A 27,468-nucleotide genomic window follows, 5' to 3' on the forward strand; every position below is an offset into this window, starting at 1 on the left:
TTACTTCAAAATAAGATATGTGCAGTGTGCATAGGAATTTGTTCATAGTTTTTTTTTTTAACTATAGTCCGGCCCTCCAATAGTCTGAGGGACAGTGAATTGGCCCCCTGTTTAAAAAGTTTGAGGACGCCTGGCTTAGATCAAAGCCTGGCACAGAAGATTCATTCACATTCATTCTCACACATGGCCACAACCCCTTATCCAAAACCACGGCCACTGGTCAGTGCCTATAGCTCAGCGGCTAGAGCGCCAACCACATACACCAGACCTGGCGGGTTCAAATCCAGCCTGGGCCTGCCAAACAATGATGACAACTACAACCAAAAAGAAAATAGCCAGGCATTGTGGCTGGTGCCTGAAGTCCCAGTTACTTGGGCTACTCAGGCTGAGGCAAGAGAATTGTGTAAGCACGAGTTTGAGGTTGCTGTGAGCTGTGATGCCTGCCACAGTACTCTACCCAGGGCGATAGCTGGAGACTTGGCTTAAAAACAAAACAAAACAAAGGCCACATCTGTTTATAAATTTAGACACTTTTGCTTTTTAAAGGTAATGGGGTACTGAGGGGGGATGCTTTATTATGAAAGGGGTTATTTAAAACCCTTTGTTTTCAGAACTTTGGGGATTATTTTAGAATTGGAGGCAATAGTTACGGACTATATCTACCAAGTGGACTAGGTTCTGGTGAGAAAAGTGAATATTACTTCTAATTCTCACAAGAACCCTGCAAATTGTTATGCCCTTAATCTCCTTTTTAAAAGAAAGAATGGGGCTGGGCACAGTGGCTCCCACCTGTAATCCTACACTCGGGGAGGCTGAGGCAGGTGGATTGCCTGAGCTCAGGAGTTCGAGATCAGCCTGAGCAAGAGTGAGACCCCATCTCTAAAAATAGCTGTGTGTTGTGGTTGGCACCTGTAGCCCCAGCTACTCAGGAGGCTGAGGCAAGAGATCACTTGAGCCTGAGTTTGAGGTTGCTGTGAGATATGACACCATGCCACTCTACCAAGGGTGACAATATGAGATGCTATCTAAAAAAAAAAAAAAATGGACAGACATGATTTTGAAAGTTGAGTTCATGTCTCCTCTCAGTGATCCTGTGTACACTGCTTCCACCGCCTTTCGAGAATCCTCCCTGACTTTCCTGAGCATATGCACTGCACATAAGAGCAACACAGGGAAGGCAGGGGCACTAGCATTCTATCTGGTTTATAATAATGTTAGCTTCACTCTTAGGTCAAAAATCAACATTGCTATGTGCAATATCCCATGAAAGTAGGTCTTTAAAAAACTATGTAGAACAGCTATGAGGAACTCAGGTTGATAAAATTAGAGCACTTACGATTTTGGAAGAGAGACTTGGACTTACATTTTGTGAAGTATCTAACTTGCTGACAAGCAGGAAGCTACATGATCTGCTATGGGAAGAAGTCACTTTTCTTTATGGAACAGAACCTGCATCTGTGCCGAAGGTTTTGGAATCAGATGGTGTGCAAAGGAAATCTACATAGAAATCATTTGAAAAATGATCTGGCTTTAGAATATTTTAGATGCAGACAGTAACGTAACACTAATGGTATTAGGTTAGGGTCTAAATACGTAAGCTTAAGATTTTTGAAATTTATGAAACATATTTAACCAAAAGCAATTATCAAAATTGCACGCCCCTCTCAGGTGGTTACACACAGCCTTTCAGTCATAAAGCTGAGAGCTCAGGATGCCCTACTGGGCGGTGACTTTTCCTGAGACAGTGCCTCTTCCCGAATAAGCATGTCCTTTGTACAGATGTGCTAGTTCATAATTATCCCGATTATGCTATTATGGCTTGAAACAACTAGCTGCTTCTGTGCTGTCACCATAGCTATGTTTATGAATAATGTAAGCTAAGTTCTTTTATTGTTACCACAAACCAGAATCATATAACTCTAATCGCCTTCTCTTTATTCAATAGATTTTCAGTTGTTTAAAAAAATATATCAAATTCCTTTTCATGGAAAGAAACTTTAACACGATAGAGGATTAAAAAAAAAACAACTTTACCTTCATACTATCTTTTTTTTTTTTTGCGGTTTTTGGCCGGGGCTGGGAAGGAACCTGCCACCTCTGGCCTGTGGGGCCAGTGTCCTATCCTTTGAGCCACAGGCGCCGCCCTCTTCATACTATCTTAATGTACTTCTAGAATGGATATTCTAAAAATAGTCTGAGCTATGGCACTATTAATGTGAAAGCATAGTCTCTAACTACATAAGAGGGGAATAATAAAATGGAAACTACTGCTTGTTAAAAAAGATCTTATTTTTAGTCACATTTCAAATGGTTAAAAACAAGACTGTTCAAAAGAAAATGTTGCCATATTAAGGAAGTGTAATGTAGAGAAACTGAACTCCTACTGACTCTGGGTGGGAGGGAAACTGATACAACTTCTGTGGAGACAATCTGGCAATCTATCAAAATTTAAGACGTACACACCCTTCAATCTAGCAATCCCACCTACAGGATTTTATCCTACGGATGTATTTGTACACATACACTGGATATACACATACAGAGGGCTATTCATTGCTGTGTTGTTTATACTAGTGCTGGGACAGAATCTAATGTCCTTACTAAGGAACTCAGTCAAATAATCATGTAGTCATTATCAATAATTCAGTAAACTGACATGTACCACCATAGAAAGTTTCAAAGATGGTAACTTAAAAAAGTGAACTTTAGGGCGCCGGCCCCATATGCCGAGGGTGGCGGGTTCAAGCCCAGCCCCGGCCAAACTGCAGCAGAGAAATAGCCGGGCGCTGTGGTGGGCGCCTGTAGTCCCAGCTGCTCGGGAGGCTGAGGCAGGAGAATCGTGTAGGCCCAAGAGTTGGAGGTGGCTGTGAGCCATGTGGCGCCACGGCACTCTACCTGAGGGCGGTACAGTGAGACTCTGTCTCTACAAAAAAAAAAAGTGAACTTTAAGCAAAGAAATTAACAGAAATAAAAAAAATAAAAGGCAAGGTAGCAGTATGCTCTATTTTCTCTTCTATTTTTCAAAAAACATACAAAGTCAGACAATTAAGTTTGCAAACTCATCCTAGAAAAAATGCTATATACCTCACTGCTGAGTTATCACTAGGTCATCTTTGAAGTTCTCCCCTTGGGAAGCTATGCACCAAATGCCAGAGTCCAGTCCACCCTTCCAAGCATTTTTTCTAGGATGGGTTTGTGAACTCAATTGTCAGACCTCATCTCATGACAGCTCTGATGGCCATTGCAGAAGAGTTCCAAAATTGCATTGAAGGGTGGGGTAGGCATTGGCCTTGGTACATAGCTTCCCAAGGGGAGTCCTTCAAAGGTGGCTGCAGTGACACTCAGCAATGATGTAGCACTTTTTCTAGGATGAGTTTGTGAATTTAATTGTCCAACCTTGTATACCCACATGGGTATACAGGTAGAGCATTACTAGAGGGATCCATCAGAGACTCTTTAACAATGGTTGCTTTGGAGATTTGGAGTAGAAAATTCATTGTATAACCTTTTAATTTTTTTTTTTTTACCATGAATGAACTTGTATTCAATTTTTAATATAAAAATTTTATTCTCTAACAAGTCTATTATTTTCCCTTAAAAACAATGAAGGCTGGAATCCAGATGCCAGATATTCGGAGCATTTTCTGCAGGAAGCTAAATTACTCCACTGGAATGGAAGACATAAACCTTGGGACTTCCCTAGTGTTCACAACGACTTATGGGAAAGCTGGTTTGTTCCTGACCCTGCAGGGATATTTAAACTCAATCACAACAGCTGATATAACTCAACACTTAAAATATTCCCAGTTTAAAAATGTGGAATTATTCCTTTGTAGCCTATTATATAACATTGTTGTTTATGAACAATACCTTTGATCTACAATTCACAAAACAAAAAACCCTACTGTGTGCAAACTGTCCCTTGGACCATATAGGCATTTATCTTTGAGTACAAGTGGTAATTAGGGAAATCAAGGTTATGTGACAGAAGGACACTGTTGGAAAGAAATAAACCTATTTGGTCAGCAATCTGCTTAATACTAAAATGACAATTTATATATACATTTTAAAACCTTCTAAATGTATTTTCCATAAGCAGTTTTTTTAAACAGGTTGCTAATACTGTCTTTGGTAGAACTGTTACATTTAAAATATGGATGTTTGAAAAATAAAAACTCAGATTTTTAAAAATTTTCATCATGTATATTATTTTACCTGTTAAATACAACAGAAGGTTAACTCTTCTCAGGTATAAAGGGGGAAGTCTTGCTATAGAAAAAACTTGTAACTTGAGGATGACCATTCTTATTTTTTACTATAAAACCCAGCAGACTTGCAAATGAATTTTAAAATCTTTCAATATTATTTAATGAAAAAGTTTCATACTCTCATGTACAGGATATAGCAACATTTACTACTCAGCTGTTATGTTTAATGAAAAACACCATTCTCGTATGCTTGGAAAATCCTCAATCCCATTCTCTAGTCAGTGTCTGCCATAATTTAAAGACTACTTACTTTCCCCACTCAAATAAAAAATTCTGTGTAAATCTACGATAGTTATACACCAACGCAATACCTAGTTACATGCTTTACACAGTCCCATGGAAAAATAATTCAATTGTTCCTATTCCCTGATGCAAGGCACTTCAAAGCACCCGCACAAAAGGTCCATGTAAACAGCAGTACAGTACATCTTTTAAATAACATACGTGACTTTTACACAGCTTGACCTAGGTCAATAAAATCCATCATAGCTACTGCTAAAAAGCATGTTCAGATTCACAACAACAATTTGCTTCTCTTATTATTAAGAGAAGAATAACCCATATAACCTTCTGGGGAGTAAAAACCTCATAAATATTTTATATTAAAAAAACAGCATGCTCCCTGGGTATGTATGAGATCAGAATATTCAAGAGTGATTAGGAGTAAATGCGAGTGGCATTTCTGAATATCCAGGCATTTTTGAATACCTGGCTTTAACACCTACCAGGCCTAGTTGGTAGCCTGGACTATTTGCAGCACCATGGAAAATGCATTAGAAAATCACAAAGGTACATAATTCAAACCAACCTTCCCATGAGGTTCACTTAGTCCACAGTATCAAACAACAAACAGAAAAAAAAATTAAATTATTGACTTACTAGATTTATCTAATAAGAAAAATTCTATATTATCTATTGTAGTACATCTCATGTACATAAAAAGCACCAGTTTAAATAAGATTATCAAACACTTCCAGCAACTTGTTGTTCTGCATTAAAGTTCATTTCTTATCACTTCCCATGTCACATCCTTAAAGCCAAGGAGGATAAAACTTGAATGGTGATCAATCTTGACAGAGGAATTCAGTTCCCTATCAAATTCATGGGTCTCAAGTAAAACACAGATGAGTGCCAAAATGTAAAAGGTCTACGTATTCTCTGGAACCTAACATCCTGGAACAGTTACTGCCTATTCCAGGACTAACACACACACACACACAACAGTGAGGAGGCCCAATCCAGAGCTCAACACCCTGTAGTAAGGTCAGGTTGGCTTCGCTACTGCAAGGCCATACTCCACATTTCTCTATGTCTAAGCATCCCTCACACACTTATGATGGGAAAGCAGAGGTCAGAGTGCGCATATGACCCACAGAGTTCTGAGTTTATCCTCAATTACCACTAAAAAGTAATAAATGAGAATCCACCAAGGGTCAACTTCATATATGAAAACCAGCACACGTGCCCCTTTACCTGTGGTCATTATTAGCATGCCCTTCTTAAGCATAAAAGGGATAATGGTGTATCTGGGTGTGTGCACAGTTAAGATTCAACTACAAATATTCAGGCTGTTGTATTTTAAAATTACAGATCAAAAGTGACTCCTGAAAGAAATTCTGAATTTCTTCATAAATGAAATATTGTATATAAAAAGCTGGAATGATGGTTAATTCAAATACAAAAACTCACATACAAAACCCCTACTTTTTTTCTTCCACCCTACGTAGGTTCATAGAGTTCATACTAACACAACTGTTCTGTACTATAATTACACCACTACAGTAAAATACTAATAAAATACTTCAGTTAGCAAACTGAGGTTCTACTTCTTGACAACTGCATTAAAACTGCAGCCTAGGCAGAGCCGAGCAATGGCATTCTTAAGCATGGTTTCCATCTTCCTGTTCTTGCGTTCCACAGTGATTATCAAAGGGAGAAATCTGGTCTGTAAAGGACTGGGCCATCCACTGCCCATTTGGAATGCTACTGAATGCTGATTCGTCTCTTAACTCCACACTGTCGGCTGCTAAGAAAGGAAAAGAACGTTAGCTCATGCTACTGAGAAGTTTTAAATGGTCGAATTAGGAGATTTTGACAGTCTGGTGGAGGAGAATTATTGTAATAGGTAAGCAAGCTTCCTGAATAGAATTCTAAGTTTCTGTTCTATTTTCAGACATAGGATTGATAACCCCTCATTTGCTACTAAAGAAGGAAAATGCAACTAGGATGGATTAGAGTCCATGACTTTAAGAAAATGAGCTGTAAATTTTTTTGTATTTATGGGCAGTGCCTGTGGCTCAGTGAGTAGGGTGCCAGCCCCATACACCGAGGGTGGCAGGTTCAAACCCGGCCCCAGCCAAACTGCAACAAAAACAAAAGAAAATAGCTGGGTGTTGTGGCAGGCGCCTGTAGTCCCAGCTACTTGGGAGACTGAAGCAAGAGAATTGCCTAAGTCCAGGAGTTGGAAGTTGCTGTGAGCTGTGTGACACCATGGCATTCTACCGAAGGCAATAAAGTGAGACTCAGTCTCTAAAAAAAAAAAAAAAAAAAAAAAATTTGTGTGTTTAAACATCGAATAACCATCAAATTTTCTTACTATCCTCTCTTATTTGTTTCTGAGAGTCCCACTCTGTCACCCCTGGTAGAGTCCCGTGGCATCATCACAGTTTACAGCAACCTCAAATTCCTGGGTTTGAGTGATCCTTTTGCCTCAGCCTCCCAAGTAACTGGAACTACAGGTGATCGCCACAACGCCCAGCTAGTTTTTCCATTTTTTATTACATACGGGGTCTCACTCTTGCTCAGGTTGGCCTCAAACTCCTGAGCTCAGGTGATCCACCGGCCTCGGCCTCCCAAAGTGCTAGGATTACAGGCATGAGCCACCATGCTCGGCCTTTCTTTTTATTTTTAATTTCAAAATAATTAAAGGGATACAAGTATTTTTGTTACATGGATGAATGATATCCTGAAGTCAGGGCTTTTGGTGTGACTGTCGCCAGAGTAGTGTACTGTATACACTGCTCCCCACTTCTTAGTTTCCAATGTCCTTTACAACAATGTATGAATGTATATTCCCACTGTTTAGCTCTATTCTTTAATACTTTACTCTCTTTCTATTAAATTTTTCCCCCATCCTGACAAAAGTAAGTCTTTGAAAGGAATACACATATGGAGAACATACTTAGCCCATTTGAAGAGAAGCTGCAGTGTTCACCACCGCATGGATTTTCATTATAAGCACCACCGTATGCTGCTTCGTAACCTGGATCATATTTTTCTTCCTTAACAGCCATCTTCTTTGCATCCTCTGTGAGGAGGGTAAAAAGGATTTAAAACCAATTTTGTACAATTAGGAAAATAACAGCATTCAGAAATCATGCACTATTCTTTTTCTTGAATGTTCATATATACTGAGATACATATTTCAGTATAGTCTTTTAAATTCTTTGTAGCATATACTGAATTAACTCATATGAACTGTGGAAACCTATTTAATTTTAGGTGGGGTACAATGTTTCTTAGATCTTTGATACCTATAGGAGTGCAGGGAATACAGGGCAGACCTTGGTAAAAGGAGATCTTAACAATATCCAATACCCATTATCAGAGCACTCTGGCTAGAAATATAATTATTTTCTTTTCTCCTGCTGTTAAACTCACAGCATACTTTCTATAGTGTAACATATGCAAAATGAATAGCAGGAAAGCTAACAGCAACGTACCTTGTGCAAGCTGTAGGTCAAATGTATACCGCACTTCTTGAACGTCTGTATTTCGTTCAATGCCTTTCAACTGATCTCTTAAGTCCTTCAGCTTAATGTAGTAATGAACTTTGTCCTGGGCTCGAGGAAACTGAGCACACCTTGCACTGGATGATGGCATAACGTAACAGAGCTGGAATCGTAACATTTTTTAGTTTCAGAAATCTTACAATTCTATTAAATTCATTAGAAAATTAGAAAATTTATCTTTACTTGGGTTGATAACTTGGTATTAACCACATATAAAGTATTTGTGTTTTAGTTCAATTGTAATATTTACTTATTACAAGTCAATAAATAAAAAATGAGGCTCCCCCCACAGTATTCATCTATGAATTAATATTTCCTTTTTTATTTAGTTTTAATTTTTTTGCAATTTTTGGCCGGGGTTGGGTTTGAATCCACCACCTCCGGTATATGGGGCCAGTGCCCTACTCCTTGAGCCACAGGCGCCATCCCTATTTCTTTTTTTTTTTTTATTATTATTATTTTTTTTGTAGAGACAGAGTCTCACTTTATGGCCCTCAGGTAGAGTGCCGTGGCGTCACACGGCTCACAGCAACCTCTAACTCTTGGGCTTACGCAATTCTCTTGCCTCAGCCTCCCAAGCAGCTGGGACTACAGGTGCCCGCCACAACGTCCGGCTATTTTTTTTTTTTTTTGGTTGCAGTTTGGCCGGGGCTGGGTTTGAACCCGCCACCCTCGGCATATGGGGCCGGCGCCCTACTCGCTGAGCCACAGGTGCCGCCCCCTATTTCTTTTTTTTTAAAAGTGAATACATTCAGAAAGGACAAAAGGGCATGGGAACATATGAAGAAAACTCCCTGCTCAGCTGTCTCCATCCACCTGGTTCCCTTTCCCAAGGGCAATCAATATTGCCAAAGGTATTCTATGAATATACAACTAGAAGCTGTCTAATCCTTTTATTTTTACTTTATTTTATTATTTTTTTATTTTTTGTAGAAACAAAGTCTCACTGTACTGCCCTCGGTAGAGTGCCGTGGCGTCACACGGCTCACAGCAACCTCTAACTCTTGGGCTTACGCGATTTTCTTGCCTCAGCCCCCCAAGCAGCTGGGACTACAGGTGCCCTCAACAACGCCCGGCTATTTTCTTGTTGCAGTTTGGCCGGGGCTGGGTTTGAACCTGCCACCCTCGGCACATGGGGCCGGCGCCCTACTCACTGAGCCACAGGCACCGCCCTTTATTTTATTTTTTGAGAGAATCTCACTCTGTTGCCGAGGGGTGCCATGGCATCACATAGCAACCTCAATCACACAGCTCACAGCAACCTCAAATTCCTGGGGTAATCATCTTCCCTTAGCTTCCCGAGTAGCTGGGACTACAGGTGCCTGACACCACACTCGGCTAGTTTTTCTATTTTTTGTAGAGACAGAGTCTCACTGTACCGCCCTCAGGTAGAGTGCCGTGGCGTCACCCGGCTCACAGCAACCTCTAACTCTTGGGCTTACGCAATTCTCTTGCCTCAGCCTCCCAAGCAGCTGGGACTACAGGTGCCCTCCACAACGCCCGGCTATTTTTTTGTTGCAGTTTGGCCGGGGCTGGGTTTGAACCCGCCACCCTCGGCATATGGGGCTGGCGCCCTACTCACTGAGCCACAGGCGCCGCCCTAGTTTTTCTATTTTTAATAGAGAAAAGGTCTCACTCTTGCTCAGACTTGTCTCAAACTCCTGAGCTCAAGTGATCTGTCTGCCTCAGCCTCTCAAGAGTCCTAGGATTACAGGTGTGAGCCGGTCTAAATTCTTTAATAAAAAAACAACATACAAAAGTAGCATGTTCTACTCCCTGCTTTTTTTCCTCAATAATGTTATCTCACAGAGAAATTCTCTATCAGGTATCAGAGTAAAAAGAGCTTCATTTTTTTCTAGCTATGTAGTACTTTCTTAATTTATTTAACCAGAGTCTTAACCATAGACATTTGGGTTGTCGCCAATCTTTTGCTGTTGTAAGCCATAATTAAAAACTTTGTACATATTTAATTTCAAATATGTGTAAGAATACCTGTTGGGTATTTACCTAGAAGTGGAATTGCTAGAAAGACAATTCCATTTATCATTTTGGTGGATACTGATAAAATATCCTTCAAAGAACCAAATTATAAACATATAAATGAGGCTGACGACTTACAGATATTCACTACAATTTTTAAATTGGTCTTCATATCATGTATCATAGGAAAAAACCATACAATTTTTTAATTTTTTTTTGGTTATGCAACATTTAGAAAGTCCTGATGCACAAGGGTATATAGGTGCAAATGTAACAAGGTTTTTATTCAAGGTTTACTCAATTAAAACAATTCAGAATTGGCTTGGTGTCTGTGGCTTGAGTGGCTAAGGCACCAGCCACATACACCTAAGCTGGTAGGTATGAATCCAGCCCGGGCCCACCAAACAACAATGATGGCTGCAACCAAAAAAGAGCCGGGCGTTGTGGCAGGTGCCTGTAGTCCCAGCTACATGGGAGGTGGAGGCAGTAGAATCACTTAAGCCCAGGAGTTGGAGGTTGCTGTGAGGGTGACAGCTTCACAGGGTGACAGCTTGAGGCTCTGTCTCCAAAAAAAAAAAAAAAATCCAGAATTGGAAAAATTAAATTTTTGTTTCAAAGTTGAGTCACTAACATCAATAACTCTTCATACTTAGCATTAAGTATTAATACTTAAAAAATGTATTTTACATTTTTCTCATAAAAAATGTATTTTACAAGATAAGTACACTCATAGCTCATGGTAAAAGCTAAAACTACCTACCATGATATGATCCAAGTTCACTTATTATATCCAAGATCCTTGTCTGGCATTGAACAGACGACATAATATCTACAGGAAGTAGTGAACTCACTGGTTCAATTTTAATCAAGCAGACAAAGGTGAGCCTCCATTTAAATAAACACTGGTGCTACAACCTAACTCACTCACCAATTGCATATTTGTAAGAAATTAGAAAAAATTTAAAAGGAAAAGTTCAAATGTACATAGGTGGCAGAAACATTCATCCCCACAAAAACTAGGCAACACATTGGTTCTCCATGATTTAAAACGTTGTATGTACATGTACAACAAACAATTCTGGGCACTGTGTTGTTTTTTTTAAAAGTGTGAATAAAGGGTGGCGCCTGTGGCTCAGCGGGTAGGGCGCCGGCCCCATATGCCGAGGGTGGTGGGTTCAAACCCGGCCCCGGCCAAACTGCAACCAAAAAATAGCTGGGCGTTGTGGCAGGTGCCTGTAATCCCAGCTACTTGGGAGGCTGAGGCAAGAGAATCGCCTAAGCCCAGGAGTTGGAGGTTGCTGTGAGCTGTGTGAGGCCACGGCACTCTACCAAGGGCAATAAAGTGAGACTCTGTCTCTACAAAAAAAAAAAAAAAAAAAGTGTGAATAAAACTTAAAACCGTATCTAAGAAGCAAAACTGGAATCAACTGTGGAAACAATAGTTTGAAAACTACTGTGTTACTTCATGATGTCTTTGTGTAGAAGACAACAGTATCAAATGACAGTTGGGTTGGCTGGATGCTCAATTATTTATACGGCTCTAAAATGAAGGGGGAGCTGGGACTGGGGCTCATGCCTATAATTCTAGCACTGCAAGGCCTTGTTTCAAAAATAAATAAAATAAAAATTTAAAAAAATGAAGTTGGGCTAAGATATACAAATAGGGGAATCAGTTTTATTAATACTAATCAGGAACATATCTGTGTTTACACATTTGTTTCACAACCAAGTATGAGGGTCAAACCATTTGAGTTTGACAACTATGTAAGTCATTAAATATATTCTGAATGCAGTATGTAAATTCCTCTCAATATTTTAGTCAAATAACATGACATCGTGAAGAGACTTAGCTGACAGATGTTTTTTCTTCCTTTCTTTTTTTTTTGGAGGCACTCTCACTACGTCGCCCTCTCTAGAGTGCTGTTGCATCACAGCTCACAGCAACCTCAAACTCTTGGGCCCAAGTGATTCTCCTGCCTCAGCCTCCCAAGTAGCTGGGACTACAGGCACTTGCTACAATGATGCCTGGCTATTTTTTGATTATAGTTGTCATTGTTGTTTGGCAGGCCCAGGCTGGATTCAAACTCGCCAGCTCCGGTGTATATGGCTGGTGCCCTAGACGCGGAGCTACAGATGCCGAGCCAGATGTTTTTCTTTTTAATAAAACTTGAACAGTATCTGAATTAATATGCAACTAAGTTGATATATAGAAATTATTCAGCAATATATAGTACGGCTTTTCTCATGGCATAAATTACAATGGATAGCTCAAATTTACAAAAGGGTAATAAACTAGAAAAAAAGGTCATATTTAGCCGACTTACAAGTATAATTTTAAGGACTTACAGTTTCTGTGTCTGGAATTTTATGGGGCTGAAGCCCAAATTCCAAGTTCTTAACCTTTACTCCAAAAACTTCTTTACTAAAAATTTCATAAATACCTAAAACAAAATACAAACATATTTACATTGCCCATAATGATAGCTAAGAAAAAAGATGAAATTTAAAAGTAAATCTTACATTTTCCATTAAACACTGCTATTCGTGGCTGATATTTCTGTAATTTCTGTACTAGAATACGTCCTCCTTCACGAAATTCTTTACTAAAATTGAATTAAAAAGTAGCAGAAATATAAATATAACAACATAATAAGCTGATTCCAGCCGGCTTTCAATAAAAGATCACATCACACATTTGTTGAACTCAGCTTGAACTAGGTACAGACAATGTTCCTGCAGTATATACTACACAGGCACCAGCATGGTCGAAAGTCCAATGTATAAACATAAATGCCAGAACTTACCTAGAAAGATCTTTGCTGCCCGGTGTTGTCCTTTCCACCATATTGGTAAACCCAATACCATACTTTCCTGGTAAAGTATGATCATCCATATGATTCAGTTGGACTTCACTCAGCCCCGACATGAACAAACACTTCCCTGTAAAAAGAGAATTCACTTTATTTCTGCAGAAGGTCAAAGGCTTTTGTTCAAAGAACAGATATGGTAGTTCACATTCTTATCCTTGAAATTTAACAAAAAGATTTAGGGTATTTAAAATTATAACATAGGCTAGATACCATACTGAGCAATTACTATGGGTTGGGTAATATGTTAAGTTCTTTTTATGGATTATTATCTCCTTAAATTATCATAATTATCTCATTAGCTACTATTATTATCTCCTTTTCACAGGGGATTAAGGTAAATACCTGTCTGAGAATAAATAGCTACTCAGGGTAGAAAACCTTAAATTTGTTTCTTTTCTTTTTCAATAAATGGTGACAACACCACATGTTTCTGGAACACCTCACGGATAAACACGTGTACCAATAGACAAAAACATCCAAATGCCTTGACAGTGGAGAAAATTTAGAGCTTCCTAGAAAAGAACTAGACTTCCTTAGGAAAAACTTCCCTAGAAAAAATATTTTTAAATAGGGATAATATGCTATTAGTTCCAAAAACATATTACTATCATTTTCCTTGACTGTTTTTAATGTTACTATGTGATAACCAATTAGTATTTCCTGAGGACTGACTGCATTCATTGTTCTAATTATTAGGCAGTGTTACATAAGATAAGTGACACACACAGACTGTAAATAAACATTAGTTACACTTGGTGGTAAAGCTCACTTTAAAAGTGTAAGTCTTAATTCTAACATTCTAGGAGGCTAAGATGGGAGGATTGCTTAAAGTCAGGAGTTTTGAGACCAGCCTGAGCAAGAGAAAGACTCCATCTCTACTAAAAAAACAAAAACAAAACAAAACAAAAAAAACAGAAAAATTAGCTGGGCATTGTAGCAGGTGTCTGTAGTTCCAGCTACTCAGGAGGCTGAGGCTAAGAGTTTGAAGCCTAAGAGTTTGAAGTTGCTGTGAGCTATGACGCCACAGCATTCCAGCCTAAGGCAAAAAAGTAAAACTCTACCTCAAAAAATAAATAAAGTAAAATAAAATGTTAATGATATTAAAAAAAAAGGAAGTATGAGTCTTTACTATTTTCTGCTCCCCTAGGAAATCAACAAAAATATAGAAAACTCAGTATTCTGTGTTGTCACAAAGATGTACTATTATTACTATGTCTATAGATAACAATTTTTAAAAAATAATTTAGGCCAGGCTCAGTGGCTCACACTTGTAATCCCAGTACTTTGGGAGGTTGGGCTAGGGGAAATGTTTGAGGCCAAGAATTTGAGACCAGTCTAGGCAACCTAGCAAGACCTATGAAAAATTAAAAAATTACCCAGCATGGTGGCACATGCCTATAGTCCTAGCTACTTGGGAGGCAGAGGTGGGAGGACTGAATGAGCTAGGAGTTTAAGGTTACACTGAGCTATGATCACACTACTACACTCTAGCCTGGGTGAGGGAATGAGACCCTGAGGGCGACATAGTCAGATTCTGTCTCAAAAAAAGAAAAAATGTAGTAAAATTCATTAAAAACAATTCCAACAAAAGATAAAGTACTTCTTCATATCCTTCTACTCTCATACACCAACATGTTAACGGTGACATACCATGTCATACTCCATTTTCATGTACACAGAGATCATGAAACATGAATGTATATTTACACAGTCTCTTTCTTTTTAAAAATACAATAAAAAAAACTCTATTAACAAAGATATATAACTTAACCTAAAAGTAAATTAGTAATAAAAATGGCCACTTACAAAAATGATTTCCAGGTCCAGGGTAATGATGCCCTTTGTACGCAGCCATGAGTCCTGGGTTTATGCCGATCTATAAATAAAATTATACATTTTAGTCTTACAAGTTAGGACTTAAGCTTTAAGGTTTCTATAAAGAAGTGAACAAAACGGAATCAATCAAAATCCATAAGCAGTATCAGTATCATAAGCAATATCATTTGTCAATCACTACTTTTTTTTTTTTTTTTTGAAAGAGAGCCTCAAACTGTCGCCCTGGGTAGAGTGCCATGGCATCACATCTCACAGCAACCTCCAACTCCTGGGCTCAAGTGATTCTCTTGCCTCCACCTCCCAAATAGCTGGGACCACAGGCGCCTGTCACAATGCCCGGCTATTTTTTGGTTGTAGCCGTCATTGTGTTTTGGCGGGCGTGGGATGGATTAGAACCTGCCAGCTCAGGTGTATATGGCTGGCGCCTTAGCCGCTTGAGCCACAGGCGCTGAGCCAATCACTACTCTTGGTTTAAACAAAGTATTGCACACAGAGAAGTTTTGCTATTGTTCTTAAAAACCCAGTTTGACTTGGGCTGGACATGGTGGCTCATGCCTATAATCCTAGCAGTTGGGAGACCAAGGTGGGTGGATTGCCTGAGGTCACAGGTTTGAGACCAGCCTGAGCCAAAGTGGGGAGACCGCGTATCTAAAAATAGCTGGGTTTTGTGGCGGGCACCTGTAGTTCCAGCTACTCGGGAGGCTGAGGCAAGAGAATCGCTTGAGCCTACGAGTTGGAGGTTGTTATGAGCTATGATGCCATGGCACACTACAAAGGGCAACATAGTGAGACTCTGTCTCAAACAAACAAACACACAAACAAACAAAAAAACCCCCACCAGGCTGGGTGCCCATAGCTCAGTGGTTAGGGCTCTGGCCATGTGCACTGGGGCTGGTGGGTTCAAAACCGGCCCAGGCCTGCTAAACAAACATACAAAAAAATAGCTAAGAGTTGTGAAGGGTGCTTGTAGTCCCAGCTACTAGGAAGGCTGAGGTAAAAGAATCACTTGAGCCCAAGAGTTTGAGGTTGCTGCGAGCTGTGGCATCATTTGTTGCTCTACAGAGGGCAACAAAAGCTTATGGTTCTTAACTCCCAACAAGTAGCTTACTCCACATTATTTACACAGGTGTTCATATACTGATATGTCTTACTGTTACTGACGAAAATAACAGTTCAAGATCAGCCCTGTCATAGGTATTATGCAATCTAAGTAATGCACATGGATTATTTCATTTAAGTGCAACCACATAGGGAGGTATTTTTGTCACCCCCAATTTGTTCATGAGGAAACTGGTGTTTAGAAAGGTTAAGGCTGTCCAAAGTCATATCTGTTAACAGGATTGAACCCAGACAGCCCCAATCTGGTGCTCACTCCTTTAAGCACTCCCATACAATCAATAACAAAACTTCATCAAGGTAACACTGCTTACCAGCAAAAGGATCCTTAGAAACGGTTCTTTTCAGCAAAATGTTATTTACAAAAACAACTGTTAAATAAAGCTACTCTCCCATCCTATTCATATGATCAAAGACAAAAATCCTTACAATGACAATGTCCAGATTGAAGGTCAAGATATCAGGAAGAGTCTTGGTCAAAAGTTCAGCTTCTGAAACACCATTAAAACGGTCCACTTTTCTTTTCACTTTAAACGTGTCTGTAATTTTTTCCTGCTTATCTTTTGATTTGGGGGACTTGCGAGATTTTTTTGACTCAGCAGGTTTTTTGGGTTCCACTGGTTTTTTTGGTTCTGTTGTTCTGGATTTTCTTTTCCTTCCTTTGGGCACCTCTGAAACACAATGAATCCAGAATGCAAATGCAGAAAATCTTAACTTAAAAACTTTGGACTTCACACCCAGAAAAATATCGTATTAATACTCTTGTTACCCATCTCCCTTAAAATAAGCTCTTGTATTTGCATCTTAAGTTGTCTCCTCTGCAATAAGTTCAGCTTCTTTCACCCTAGAATTGGGTCGTACAGGCCCCAAACCCCCCTCTCCTTCCTCTATTAGCTGCTCTTAGGAAGAAACAGCCGTGATAACTACAGACTCATTGTCTACACAAGCTTACTTGGCATCTTGACCTCTGCAGGGATAGAAAGTATCCATGTGGCATTTTATAGGAATTCTAAATGCAAGTAACATAAATAAGTAATCAAATATGAGAATAAATAGAAAAACAGGAAAGAAGGGAAAAGTTTGACTCAATTTCCCTACAATTTCAGGTAGCAGAAAATTTCAAATGGTTTGTAGACTTACTTTAGAGATTACAAGGTTTATTCTTTTCTATGCTCAAAGAGGTGAATTTAGATATGCTAAGAATGAAATCTCTGGACTGGCAATATTTTTCAAAAGGGAAGATCAGGGATCTGACCTTGGGACTTTAAGAAGAGTTTCTCAATCTCCACAACACTAACATTTAGGCGAAATAATTTTTTGTTGTAGATGGCTATCTTGCACATTATAGAATATTTACTAACACATTGACCCCCACCTACCAGATGCCAGTAGCATCCTGCTAGCCTTGGAAATCGAAAAGTGTCTCCAAGCAATACCGAATTTCTCTTGGGGTGCAAAATCACACATGGTTGAAAACCACAGACCTGGTTTTCTTACCCTCAGTTCTTTGATATTGTTCCTAATTTCTCAGGTTTCTAACCCATTCTACTCCTACTTGGTATTTTCCCAACCTAGCCTGGTAGAATCAAGGCAGTTCTTCCTCTCTGCCTCATACTGGTTTAGCATATTCCCTGTGCCAAGGATCCACCACCACTGGCTTGTAGCTGGGGAAGTTCTGTGTCAGAGATGGAGTTAGGTGTGTTCTCAGAATCATAGACCAGAACTCTGAGCATGTTTCTCATATAAATACTAGAGAAAATCATTCCCTCCTCTCTATCTACCTCCCAGCCCAACCTTCTCTTTTTCTTCTAGTTTTCTCCACCTTGGTGAATGGCATCTTGTTAACCAACTGCCTCTGCCAGCACCTGGGAGTTACTTCTGGACTCCTCACTTTCTCCCTCACACTACCTCTTAGGTACTTCCTGTTTTTTCCCCACCCTTTCAAATCTTTGTTTCTTCCCTATATATTCAGTTTTTAATCCACTCCTTGCTTCCAAGTTCTGCCTTGCTCTCTACAACCCAATCTATCCTTTACAATATTTCCAGACTAATTTTTTTTTTTTTTTTTTTGAGACAGAGTCTCACTACGTTACCCTTGGTAGAGTGCTGTGGCGTCATAGCTCATAAAACCTCAAACTCTTGGGCTTAAGCGATTCGCTTGCCTCAGTCTCCCAAGTAGCTGGGACTACAGGCGCCTGCCACTACACCCAGCTATAGACGAATTTTTTTTTATTGCTGATCTATTTAAGCTATCCTTTTGCTTATATTCTCTCAATAGTTCCTCGTTGCCCTCAGAATAGAATATACATTCTTTAGGATAAAAAATAAGCCCTGTCCAGCCTTGCCTTTCACTAGTTCCTTGCTATATCTTAGACTTCAAGGGCACAGAACCCTCAGCATTTTGACTCTGCCATGTTTATGCATGTCTGTGCCTTGGACATGCTGCTCCTTCAGCCTAGGCTCTTCCCCACTCCATTCTTCATGGGGCTGAAGTCTCCTCACCTCCTCACACTGAGCAGTGTTATTTCTTGGCTCTTGGAAGCAGCCTCTGGGGCTTCAGTCTGAGTTAGGTGCCAACCCCATGACTTCAAGGGGCATCCACCCGTGCTCCTCTCCACCATGTAGGGTGTGGAGATGGAATGTGTGTTTACCCGTTACGTTCCTCCACTAGATTAGGAGATATCTGAGAGCAGAATCCATGTTCTTTTACCCACCAGAATCTACCAGAGTGCTTAGCACATACTAAATACTTAAAGAGTATGTGTTTTAACACTAGAATAGAGCTAAATTCACTCTTTAAACCTTTTTTTTGAGACTGAGTCTCACTCTATTGCTGTGGCATCATATCTCATAGTAACCCCAAACTCCTGGGCTTAAGAGATCCTCTTGCCTCTGCCTCCCGAGTAGCTGGGACTATAGGGCCCCCGCAACACCACCTGGCTATTTTCAGAGACGGGGTCTTGCTCTTGCTCAGGCTGGTCTCAAACTCATGAGCTCAGGCAATCCACCCACCTCAGCCTCCCAGACTGCTAGGATTACCAGTGTGAGCCACCATGCCTGGCTTCCATGTCTAATTTTCTAAACTATCATGGTGAAAACTACCTTGTACAGGTTCCTGAGTAGGAGCTGGCACTGAAACTTCTGCTGGCATGTGCTCTTCACTCGGAAGTGCCACATTAGGAGCTTCAGCCATCATTTGTTGAAACGGAAAGGTATAGAAACCTGGAGGCGGCTGAAGGGAGTAGCTGAAAGAACAATTAAGAGTAAGATACAATGGTGATAACATTTAACCCAAATGTAAGTTTATGTGATCAGCTAAGAAAACTGTCAGGACCCCAATATATTATGACCAGACTGTAGCATTTATTTAGAATAGATAACAGAGAGGATAGAGAAGAGGAAGATCTATTCCCACATGTACATATTCACTCAACCTTTACTGGGTGCTTCCCGACCAAATACTAACTTTCACAAGGTTAAATGACAAGATGAGTCACCAATAAAACTTATAAGAACTGTCAAGTTAGCCCGTACTTTCTCTGAAATGAGATCATGGGAATTTTCTAGTAGATAGACTTCAAAGGTCTGTCAACCCACACGGGGTAAAAATGTCCACAGATTCAAATTCTGTGGCTACCTTCAGTATTTAATCACCTTGTCACAGGGATCTCAAATCAAACTTAAAGTTCTTTTTTGGTTTATTTGCCTGTTTACTTATTTATTCTTGAGATTGTTTTTCTTGGTTTTGTTGATTTTTCTTTATTTTTTTATTTTATTATTATTATTTTTTTTTTGTAGAGACAAGAGTCTCACTTTATAGCCCTCGGTAGAGTGCCGTGGCATCACACAGCTCACAGCAACCTCCAACTCCTGGGCTGAAGCGATTCTCTTGCCTCAGCCTCCCGAGTAGCTGGGACTACAGGTGCCCGCCACAACGCCCGGCTATTTTTTGGTTGCAGTTCAGCCGGGACCAGATTTGAACCCACTACTCTCGGTATATGGGGCTGGCGCCTTACTGACTGAGCCACAGGCAGATTTTTCTTTATTTTTATTTTTGCTACTGCTATAGTTTGAATGTGTCTTCCAAAGTTCATATATTGAAAACTTAATTCTTGCTGTAACAGTGGTGAGAGGCTGAACCTTTAAGAGATGATTAGGTCATGAGGGCTCTGCCCCCAGGAATGGATCAATGGATTATCTCAGGAGTGGGTTCCTGACAACAGGATGAGTTCAATCCCCTTCCTGTCTCTTCTCTCTGGTCATGTGATACCACTGCCATGTTATGATGCAGCAAGAAGGCCCTCACCAGATGTAATCTGCTGGTGTGGGACTTCTCAGACTCAAGACCTGGGAGCCACATAAACTTCTATTTTGTTCTTTGAGACAGAGTTTCACTTGGTCACCCTCGGTACACAAAGCAACACCAAACTCTTGGTCTCAAGTGATTCTCTTGCCTTAGCAAGAGAAAAGAATTGTAGTAATTTAATCCATGGTCTGATCCCTAAAGTTAAAATAAAGTCCACACTTTATCTACAGGTATCTCTTTACCTAACCCTGAGACAATTTATTTTAGTTATGTTAGTGTGACAATTCTATACAATACTAAGGCACAGCATGTCAGAAGCAGGTTCCAGATATTTCTTCATCTTACAAACATGAACGGAACCATAAAAGTCTCTTGTCTTGGCTGGGTGCCCATAGCTCAGGAGTTATGGCACCGACCACATACACCCAGGCTGGCGGCTTCGAACCCGGGCCAGCCAAACAACAATGACAAGTACAACAAAAAAATAGCCAGGCGTTGTGGCGGGCGCCTGCAGTCCCAAATACTTGGGAGGTTGAGGCAAGAGAACTGCTTGAGCACAAAAGTTGGGAGGTTGCTGAAAGCTTTGACCGCACAGTACTCTACTGAGGGCGACATAGTGAAACCCTCTCTCTCTCTCTCCAAAAAAAAAAATAAAATAAAGGTCTCTAGTCTTGTCTAAATTCAGCTTCCATGAGCCACTGGGAGTCAAAATAATTCATTAGGTCTGAAAGTATTGTATTGCAATGTAAATCTTTATCTTTTTAAAGACCCGAACATATTTGTATTTTTTAATTTAATTTTCCACCAGCAGTTCAAATCTCTAAACCTCTGCTTTTGCAAAACGTCCTGCCGTATCTAACACTAATCGTCCCCAAGACCAGTGGATAACTCAAAAGACAATGTTTACATTGTTTTACATATGTCCATGGTAATGCCATCTAATCTATGACCCTTTGAGGAAGCCAATAAATCTACTAACTTAAAATGAAAAGTCGTGGAGTTGGGATTATATAATACTCGATTTTTACAGCTCTAAGCAAGGTAACGATGAGTGAAAAGAAACATTGCCAAGAATGGCATCGGGACCAGCTCCAGGTGGTTACCGGGGGCGACCGCATATGTTCCCAGGTGAAGCAGGCGCCTCCGGGGAGGGGCCAGGGCCACCGGCTGGTGAGCCCCGGCCGCGCAGTGCGCATGAGCAGCGCAGCGCAGCGCCGGCCTTTGTGCTCTCGCCACCGCATTTAAAGACCACTGCGTGCGCGCGCTCGCCCGCCGGCCAGCCCCGCCGCCACCGGCGCGGGAAGGGTGGGAGAAGAGGGCGTCGCTCCGCCCCGGCTTTACCTGCCAGCGTTCTCAGCTTCCATTCCCCGTGGCCACTCGCGCGGGCGGCTTCACCTGCCAGGCAAATAGACGACTGGTCTCTATAGTACGGCGGCGTACATAGGGCGATAAGACAGGAGCACAGACTTGGACCCGATTGCTGGCAGGACCCGGACAGCAGCTGGCCCCAAGCTCCTCCCCCAACTCTCTACTGCACACCCTCAAAGGACCCCCCTCTTCCGCCTCCCGGAGCCAAATCCCTCGCGTAGTGAGCGTCACGTGACGCAGCGCGGCCCAACCACGCTCGCCCCCTTCATGTTGGGCGCCCCAGCTCCGCCGCTTGGCCTTTCCGGAAAGGTGGAGGCCAGAAAGGGGTGGGGGGCCTCGGCTGACGTCAGCTTTTGTCCGCTGTGAATTTTGGGCGGAAGCGTGGGTGAAAGGGTCAAGTTCTTTGGGGGCGCTGTGTAGCTGGGACGTTTATGCTTCTCAGCATTAATAGGGTCGACCTGCCTAGGTAGAACTGACCCGCCCCCGAGTGCATGTCCTATCCGGGAAGTAATGAATGTACCAATCCCTGCCTCTCTGACCCTTTAAATTCCCATTCTCCATAGCCCATGGGTGAGGGCAGCGCTTGTGGTTCAAATGAGTGGGTTCAAACCCAGCCCCGGCCAGAAACTGCAAAAAACAAAAAACAAACAAAAAAACAAGATGCCTTTCACAGCCCATGGGTGGAATTCCTTTTCTGATTTCACTCACCTGCACCTAGGTGGAATAAAGGCCACTTTGACCGCACGGAACTGGGACTCCGTTTTCCTTTCTTCTCCCGCCTCGGGTAATGTTTCTCCTTTTGGGTCCATAACCTCTCGAGCGTTATGTAGTCCTTTCCACTCCCTATTTAAATTAAGATGGCTTTATTTCATCTGGGTGCAGGTGGGCTGGGATCTCCAACCGGGAAGAAATCCATACGTGGGCAATGGCAGAGGGGGGTTTTAAGGGTCGGAAAAGTGAGGGTTGGGACATTGCTTTTCCTATGTTGGACATCTCTTGGAAGGGTGTGGGTTGGCCCGTTTACCTTTCTTATGTGGGACATCTGGTTCAAAAGGGTAGGATGTTGATTCTTTTAGATGGGTCCACCCTGTTTGGACTGAGTTTGACTCTATCATTCTAGTCTGTTTAGTCTATTGTAAGGAGGTGGTTTGATGGGCGTGGTATGTCTTTCCACTCCCAATTTAAAACTGTTTTATTGGCCGGGCTCAGTGGCTCACGCCTGTAATCCTAGCACTCTGGGAGGCTGAGGCAGGTAGGTTCCTTGAGCTCAGGAGTTGGGGACCAACCTGAGCAACAGTGAGACTGCCATCTCTACTAAAAAAATAGAAAAACTGAGTAAGGCCATCTTCTTATTTAGAGAATTCCCTGTTGCTTCAGGGAAGTCAATCTTTTGTTCTATTCATGTCTTCAACTGACTGGATGAAGCCCACCCACATGATGGAGGGCAATCAGCTTTACTCAAAGGTTCTCCATTTAAATGTTAAATCCCACCCTAAAACACCCTCACAGAAACATCTAGCATAATGTTTGACATCTGTAGATTATGGCTCAGCCAAGTTGATACCGATATCTATCATGAAGGTAGAGGTAAAAATCCTGATGAAATTTACCAAATTGAACGAACAATATATAAAAGGACCATGATCAACTTAAGTTTATCTGAATAGTAAAAGATTGGTTTAACATGTGAAAATCAATCAATATAATTAATTACATTAACACCATTTTAAGAAAAATGTTTGATCATCTCAGTAGATGCAGATTAAGCATTTGACAAAATCCAATATCCACTTTTTTTTTTTTTTTTTTGGTTTTTGGCCGGGGCTAGGTTTGAACCTGCCACCTCCGGCATATGGGACCGGCCCCTACTCCTTGAGCCACAGGCGCCGCCCCACTTTTTTTTTTTTAAAGATTCTCACTTTGTCTCCCTGGGTAGAGTGTGGTGGTGTCATAGCTCACAACAACCTCCAATTTTGGGCTTACAAGATTCTCTTGCCTCAGCCTCAGGAGTAGCTGGGACTACAGGGGCCTGCCACAAGGCCTGGCTATTTTTAGAGACAAGGGGTCTCCTTCTGGCTCAGGCTGGTCTCCACCTCCTGAGCGCAGGCAACCCATCTGCCTTGGTCTCCCAGAGTGCTAGGATTACAGGCATGAGCCACTGTGCCCGGCCCAACATTCACTTCTAATGAAAATTTTCAGCAATCAAGGAATAGAAGGGACCTTCGTTAGAAACTTTCTCAGGATTGATAAATGACATCTATTTTAAAAAAATGCTGGTTTTGGTGCGGTGGCTACCACCTGTAATCCCAGCACTCTGGGAGGTTTATGACCCTAGTTGAAGTTCTTAAATCTAATATAAAAGTCATTGTCCATAAAAAAGAAAATTGGGGAGGACTGAGGGGATTGGTAAGCTCTCATATAATGTGCACAATGTCAGTGTACAGCACACCCCCAGGTGACGGGCCCAACTACTACTTAGAACTTTACCTTAGAAATGTAAAGACCGCAACCTAATCATTTCCTCATATTAATCTGAAATAAAAATGGTAAATTGGACTTCATTAAAATTAAAAACTTCTGCTCTTTAAAATACTGTTAAAGAAAAGGCAAGGTATAGACTGGGAGAAAATATTTGCAGGTTATATCTCATAAAGGGCACTCAAAACTCATAAGAAAATGACTCAGTTTTAAAAACTGACAAAAGATTTTAACAGATTCTTAACCAAAGAAAATGGAAGTACATGAAAATATGGTCTTGCATCACTTAACGATAGGGATATGTTCTGAGAAAAGCGTTATTAGTTGATTTCATCACTGTGTGAACATCGTAGTGTGTGCTTTCACAAACCTAGATAGTATAGCCTACCATGTGTATATACCTGGGCTATAGGCTATTACTCCTTGGCTACAAACCTGTACAGCATATTACTATACTGAATACTGTCAGCAACTGTAACACAATGGTAAGTATTTGTCTATCTAAACATAGGAAAGGTATAGCAAAAATATGGTATTAAAGATAAAAAATGTATAGGGCATTTACTATGAATTGAGTTTGCAGGGCTGGAAGTTGACCTGGGTGAATGTGAAGGCCTAGGACATTACTGTGTACTAGTGTAGTCTCTATAAACACTGTACACTCAGGCTACACTAAATTTATAAGAACTCTTTTTATGCTGGGTATGGTGGCTCACATCTGTGATCCTAATACTCTGGGAGACCGAGACTGGAGGATGGCTTGAGCCCAGGAGTTTGAGACCAACCTGAGCAAGGGTGAGGCCCTGTCTCTCCTAAAAATAGAAAAACAAGTTGAGGCATTGTGGTGGGCACCTGTACTCACAGCTACTCAGGAGGCTGAGGCAGGAGGATTTCTTAAGCTCAGGAGTTTGAGACCAGCCTGAGCAAGAGTGAGACCCCTTCTCTAAAAATAGCCAGGTGTTGTGGCTGGCACCTATAGTCCCAGCTACTTGGGAGGCTGAGGCAAAGAGGATCACTTAAGCCCAAGAGTTTGAGGTTGCTGTGAGCCATCATGTATTTGGTTCATCATTGATTGATTGTTATGTGACATATGACTGTGTAAGTACATGAACGCCTATGATCCATTTTGATTTTTTAATATGATGTGAGATATGTGTCTAAGTTCTTTTTTGTTTTTTGTTTTGAGACAGAGTCTCACTCTCTTACCCAGGCTAGAGTGCCATATGTCAGCTCACAACAACCTCAAACTCTTGGGCTCAAGAGATCCTCTTGCCTCAGCTTCCCAAGTAGCTGGGACTACAGGCATCTGCCAGAATGCCGCATTATTTTCAGAGAGGGGGGGGTCTCACTCTTGCTCAGGCTGGTCTCAAACTCCTGAGCTCAGGCAATCCACTCGCCTCAGTTTCTCAGAATGTTAGGATTACAGGTGTGAGATAGAACCCTGGCCTCAGTTTTTTGGTTTGTTTTTACATATGACTATCTGAATCATTAGTCATGAGTCAAATTAAAATCAAAATAAGAAACCATTACCCACACATTAGAATAGCTAAAATTATAAAGACTAACCAGAGCAAATGCTGGAGAGGATGTAAAGGAATTAAAACTGTTATACACTGCTGGTGGGAATGTAAAATTATACAAGTACACTAAAAAAAGGTTTGATGATTTTGATGATTCATATTCATAGTAGCTTTATTTCTATTAGCCAATTCCAACCTAAAATAATCAAAAGGTTCAGAATGTAGTTTAAAGAGAATTTATTCAGGAACAAAGTGTGAGGATGGACCACCCAGAAAAACCAACTCTAAAGGAACAGAGTCAGAGTTCTGAAATAGGAAAGTTAAGATTTTGTTTACATAGGCAGAGACAGAGGAGCTTTAGCAGGATTACAATTTTATTCATAAAGGATCGGTACATAATCAATTTGATTACAGGCTGTGTTTCTTTTCAGGATGGGTACATTTAACTTTTTTTTTTTTTGTAGAGACAGAGTCTCACTGTACCGCCCTCAGGTAGAGTGCCGTGGCGTCACACGGCTCACAGCAACCTCTAACTCTTGGGCTTACGCGATTCTCTTGCCTCAGCCTCCCCGAGCAGCTGGGACTACAGGCGCGCGCCACAACGCCCGGCTATTTTTCTGTTGCAGTTTGGCCGGGGCTGGGTCTGAACCCGCCACCCTCGGCATATGGGGCCGGCGCACTACTCACTGAGCCACAGGCGCCATCCTACTGTTTTTTTTTAACTGATGGTATAATTGTCATGAGTTTTCTGTCATCTAATCGAAGCAGGATAACAAAGGGGAAATTATTCTATAACAAGGGACATAAGTTAAGAAGGCAGGAGGTTTTTGTCCCTGACACTGTTTGATTCTATCTTTGTACAGAAGAAGAAAAGTAAAAAAGTGAGTTAATCTATAATCTGAGAAGGGAATTTGCAAGATCACAGTCACCTCTCTCTCAAGGCCCAAAGTGTTTTTAGGGATTGCAACAGCTTTTAAATTTTATTTATTTTCACACCCACAACTGGAAGCAACCCAAAGGGATAAAGTATATGGATAAACCAACTGTGATATAAATAGACCCAGCAATAAAAAGAATTGAAGAGCTGATCCATGCAACAAGGCAGTGACCCTCAAAATAACTATAGTGCCTGGAACACACTAGCCAAAAATAGTACATACTTAGGATTCCATTTATATAACATTCTAGAAAATGCAAACTAACCTATAATGACAGAAAGCAGATCTGTGATTACCTAGGAAATGCAGGTGGGAGGGAGGGAGTAGAAAGAAGCACAAAGAAACTTTTGAGGGTGATGGATATGTTCATTATCTTAATTGTAGTAATGGGCTCATATGTGTCAAACCTTATCAAATTATATACTTTATGTGCAGCTTACTGTGTGTCAAATATTGTTTTTAAATGAGTAATTGTGCGTCATACACACAACTTTAATTCTTCAGAAATCAGTCGTGCTATTTGCTTAAAAAAAATCAACTCCCATAATCCAAACAATCTAAAAATGCCTGGATTAAATAATGTTAACTTCAGGTTCTTTCCCAGCAGCACCATAGATAACATAAGGGCATAGATAGGTGTTGCGTGTGGCTCTATTTCGGGCATTAAAAGATGCCAGGCACAAGGACAGCGAGAGCTTTTAACTTTACTCACTTTTAACCTTAGAAGCACGCAAATGGCTTAATGTGTCTCACCACCCCTCCTAAAAGGGGGTACACGCATGTATTTCATTTGAATGTGTAAAGAACAAATGATGCAATAATCTAAGGTCGACCCTGAGACGCCTCTTCTGCCAGGAAAATCCCAACTACAGGTTTAAGGCACCGGGAGCTCAGGGCTGGAAAACCAATGGGAAGTGGAGGGAGAAAAGACACACAAGCCAAATCTCCGAGACCCACCTCCGCCGGGGTCACGTGCCCACGCCCGCGTTGCTCCGGC

General features: G+C 41.0%; 2 protein-coding genes across 5 annotated transcripts in view; one reads left to right on the plus strand and one right to left on the minus strand.

The window, feature by feature from the left end:
* GLT8D2 (glycosyltransferase 8 domain containing 2) overlaps positions 1–3,915 on the plus strand; it is a 50,056-nt gene extending 46,141 nt beyond the window's left edge. For all 4 annotated transcript variants that reach the window (XM_053583955.1, XM_053583960.1, XM_053583956.1 and 1 more), the window contains one exon: positions 3,610–3,915. In XM_053583955.1, coding sequence (XP_053439930.1) covers positions 3,610–3,779 — 170 coding nt within the window. In that variant the 3' untranslated portion in view covers positions 3,780–3,915. The remainder of the gene's footprint in view (positions 1–3,609) is intronic.
* Positions 3,916–4,396: 481 nt separating this feature from the next.
* TDG (thymine DNA glycosylase) lies at positions 4,397–21,705 on the minus strand. The gene is made up of 10 exons (XM_053583954.1): positions 21,509–21,705; positions 18,964–19,106; positions 16,291–16,532; positions 14,716–14,785; positions 12,844–12,979; positions 12,560–12,642; positions 12,386–12,480; positions 7,991–8,162; positions 7,450–7,575; positions 4,397–6,294 (listed from the first exon to the last, which is right to left on the minus strand). The coding sequence occupies exons 1-10, from the start codon at positions 21,529–21,531 to the stop codon at positions 6,149–6,151; spliced, it is 1,236 nt and encodes a 411-aa protein (XP_053439929.1). The 5' UTR covers positions 21,532–21,705; the 3' UTR covers positions 4,397–6,148.
* Between the last annotated feature and the right edge of the window lie 5,763 nt (positions 21,706–27,468).

The sequence above is a fragment of the Nycticebus coucang genome, chromosome 3 (assembly GCF_027406575.1).
Source record: "Nycticebus coucang isolate mNycCou1 chromosome 3, mNycCou1.pri, whole genome shotgun sequence".
Classification (NCBI taxonomy): domain Eukaryota; kingdom Metazoa; phylum Chordata; class Mammalia; order Primates; family Lorisidae; genus Nycticebus; species Nycticebus coucang.

Excerpts from the sequence above, each read along its gene's own strand:
- TDG (XM_053583954.1), bottom strand. The coding sequence starts at position 21,531 with ATGGAAGCTGAGAACGCTGGCAG. Across the intron at positions 12,980-14,715 it reads TGGACCTGGAAATCATTTTT|GGAAGTGTTTGTTCATGTCG; the intron begins GTAAGTGGCCAT and ends CTCTTTTTACAG. Across the intron at positions 8,163-12,385 it reads AAATTCCAGACACAGAAACT|CTCTGTTACGTTATGCCATC; the intron begins GTAAGTCCTTAA and ends TTACGATTCCAG.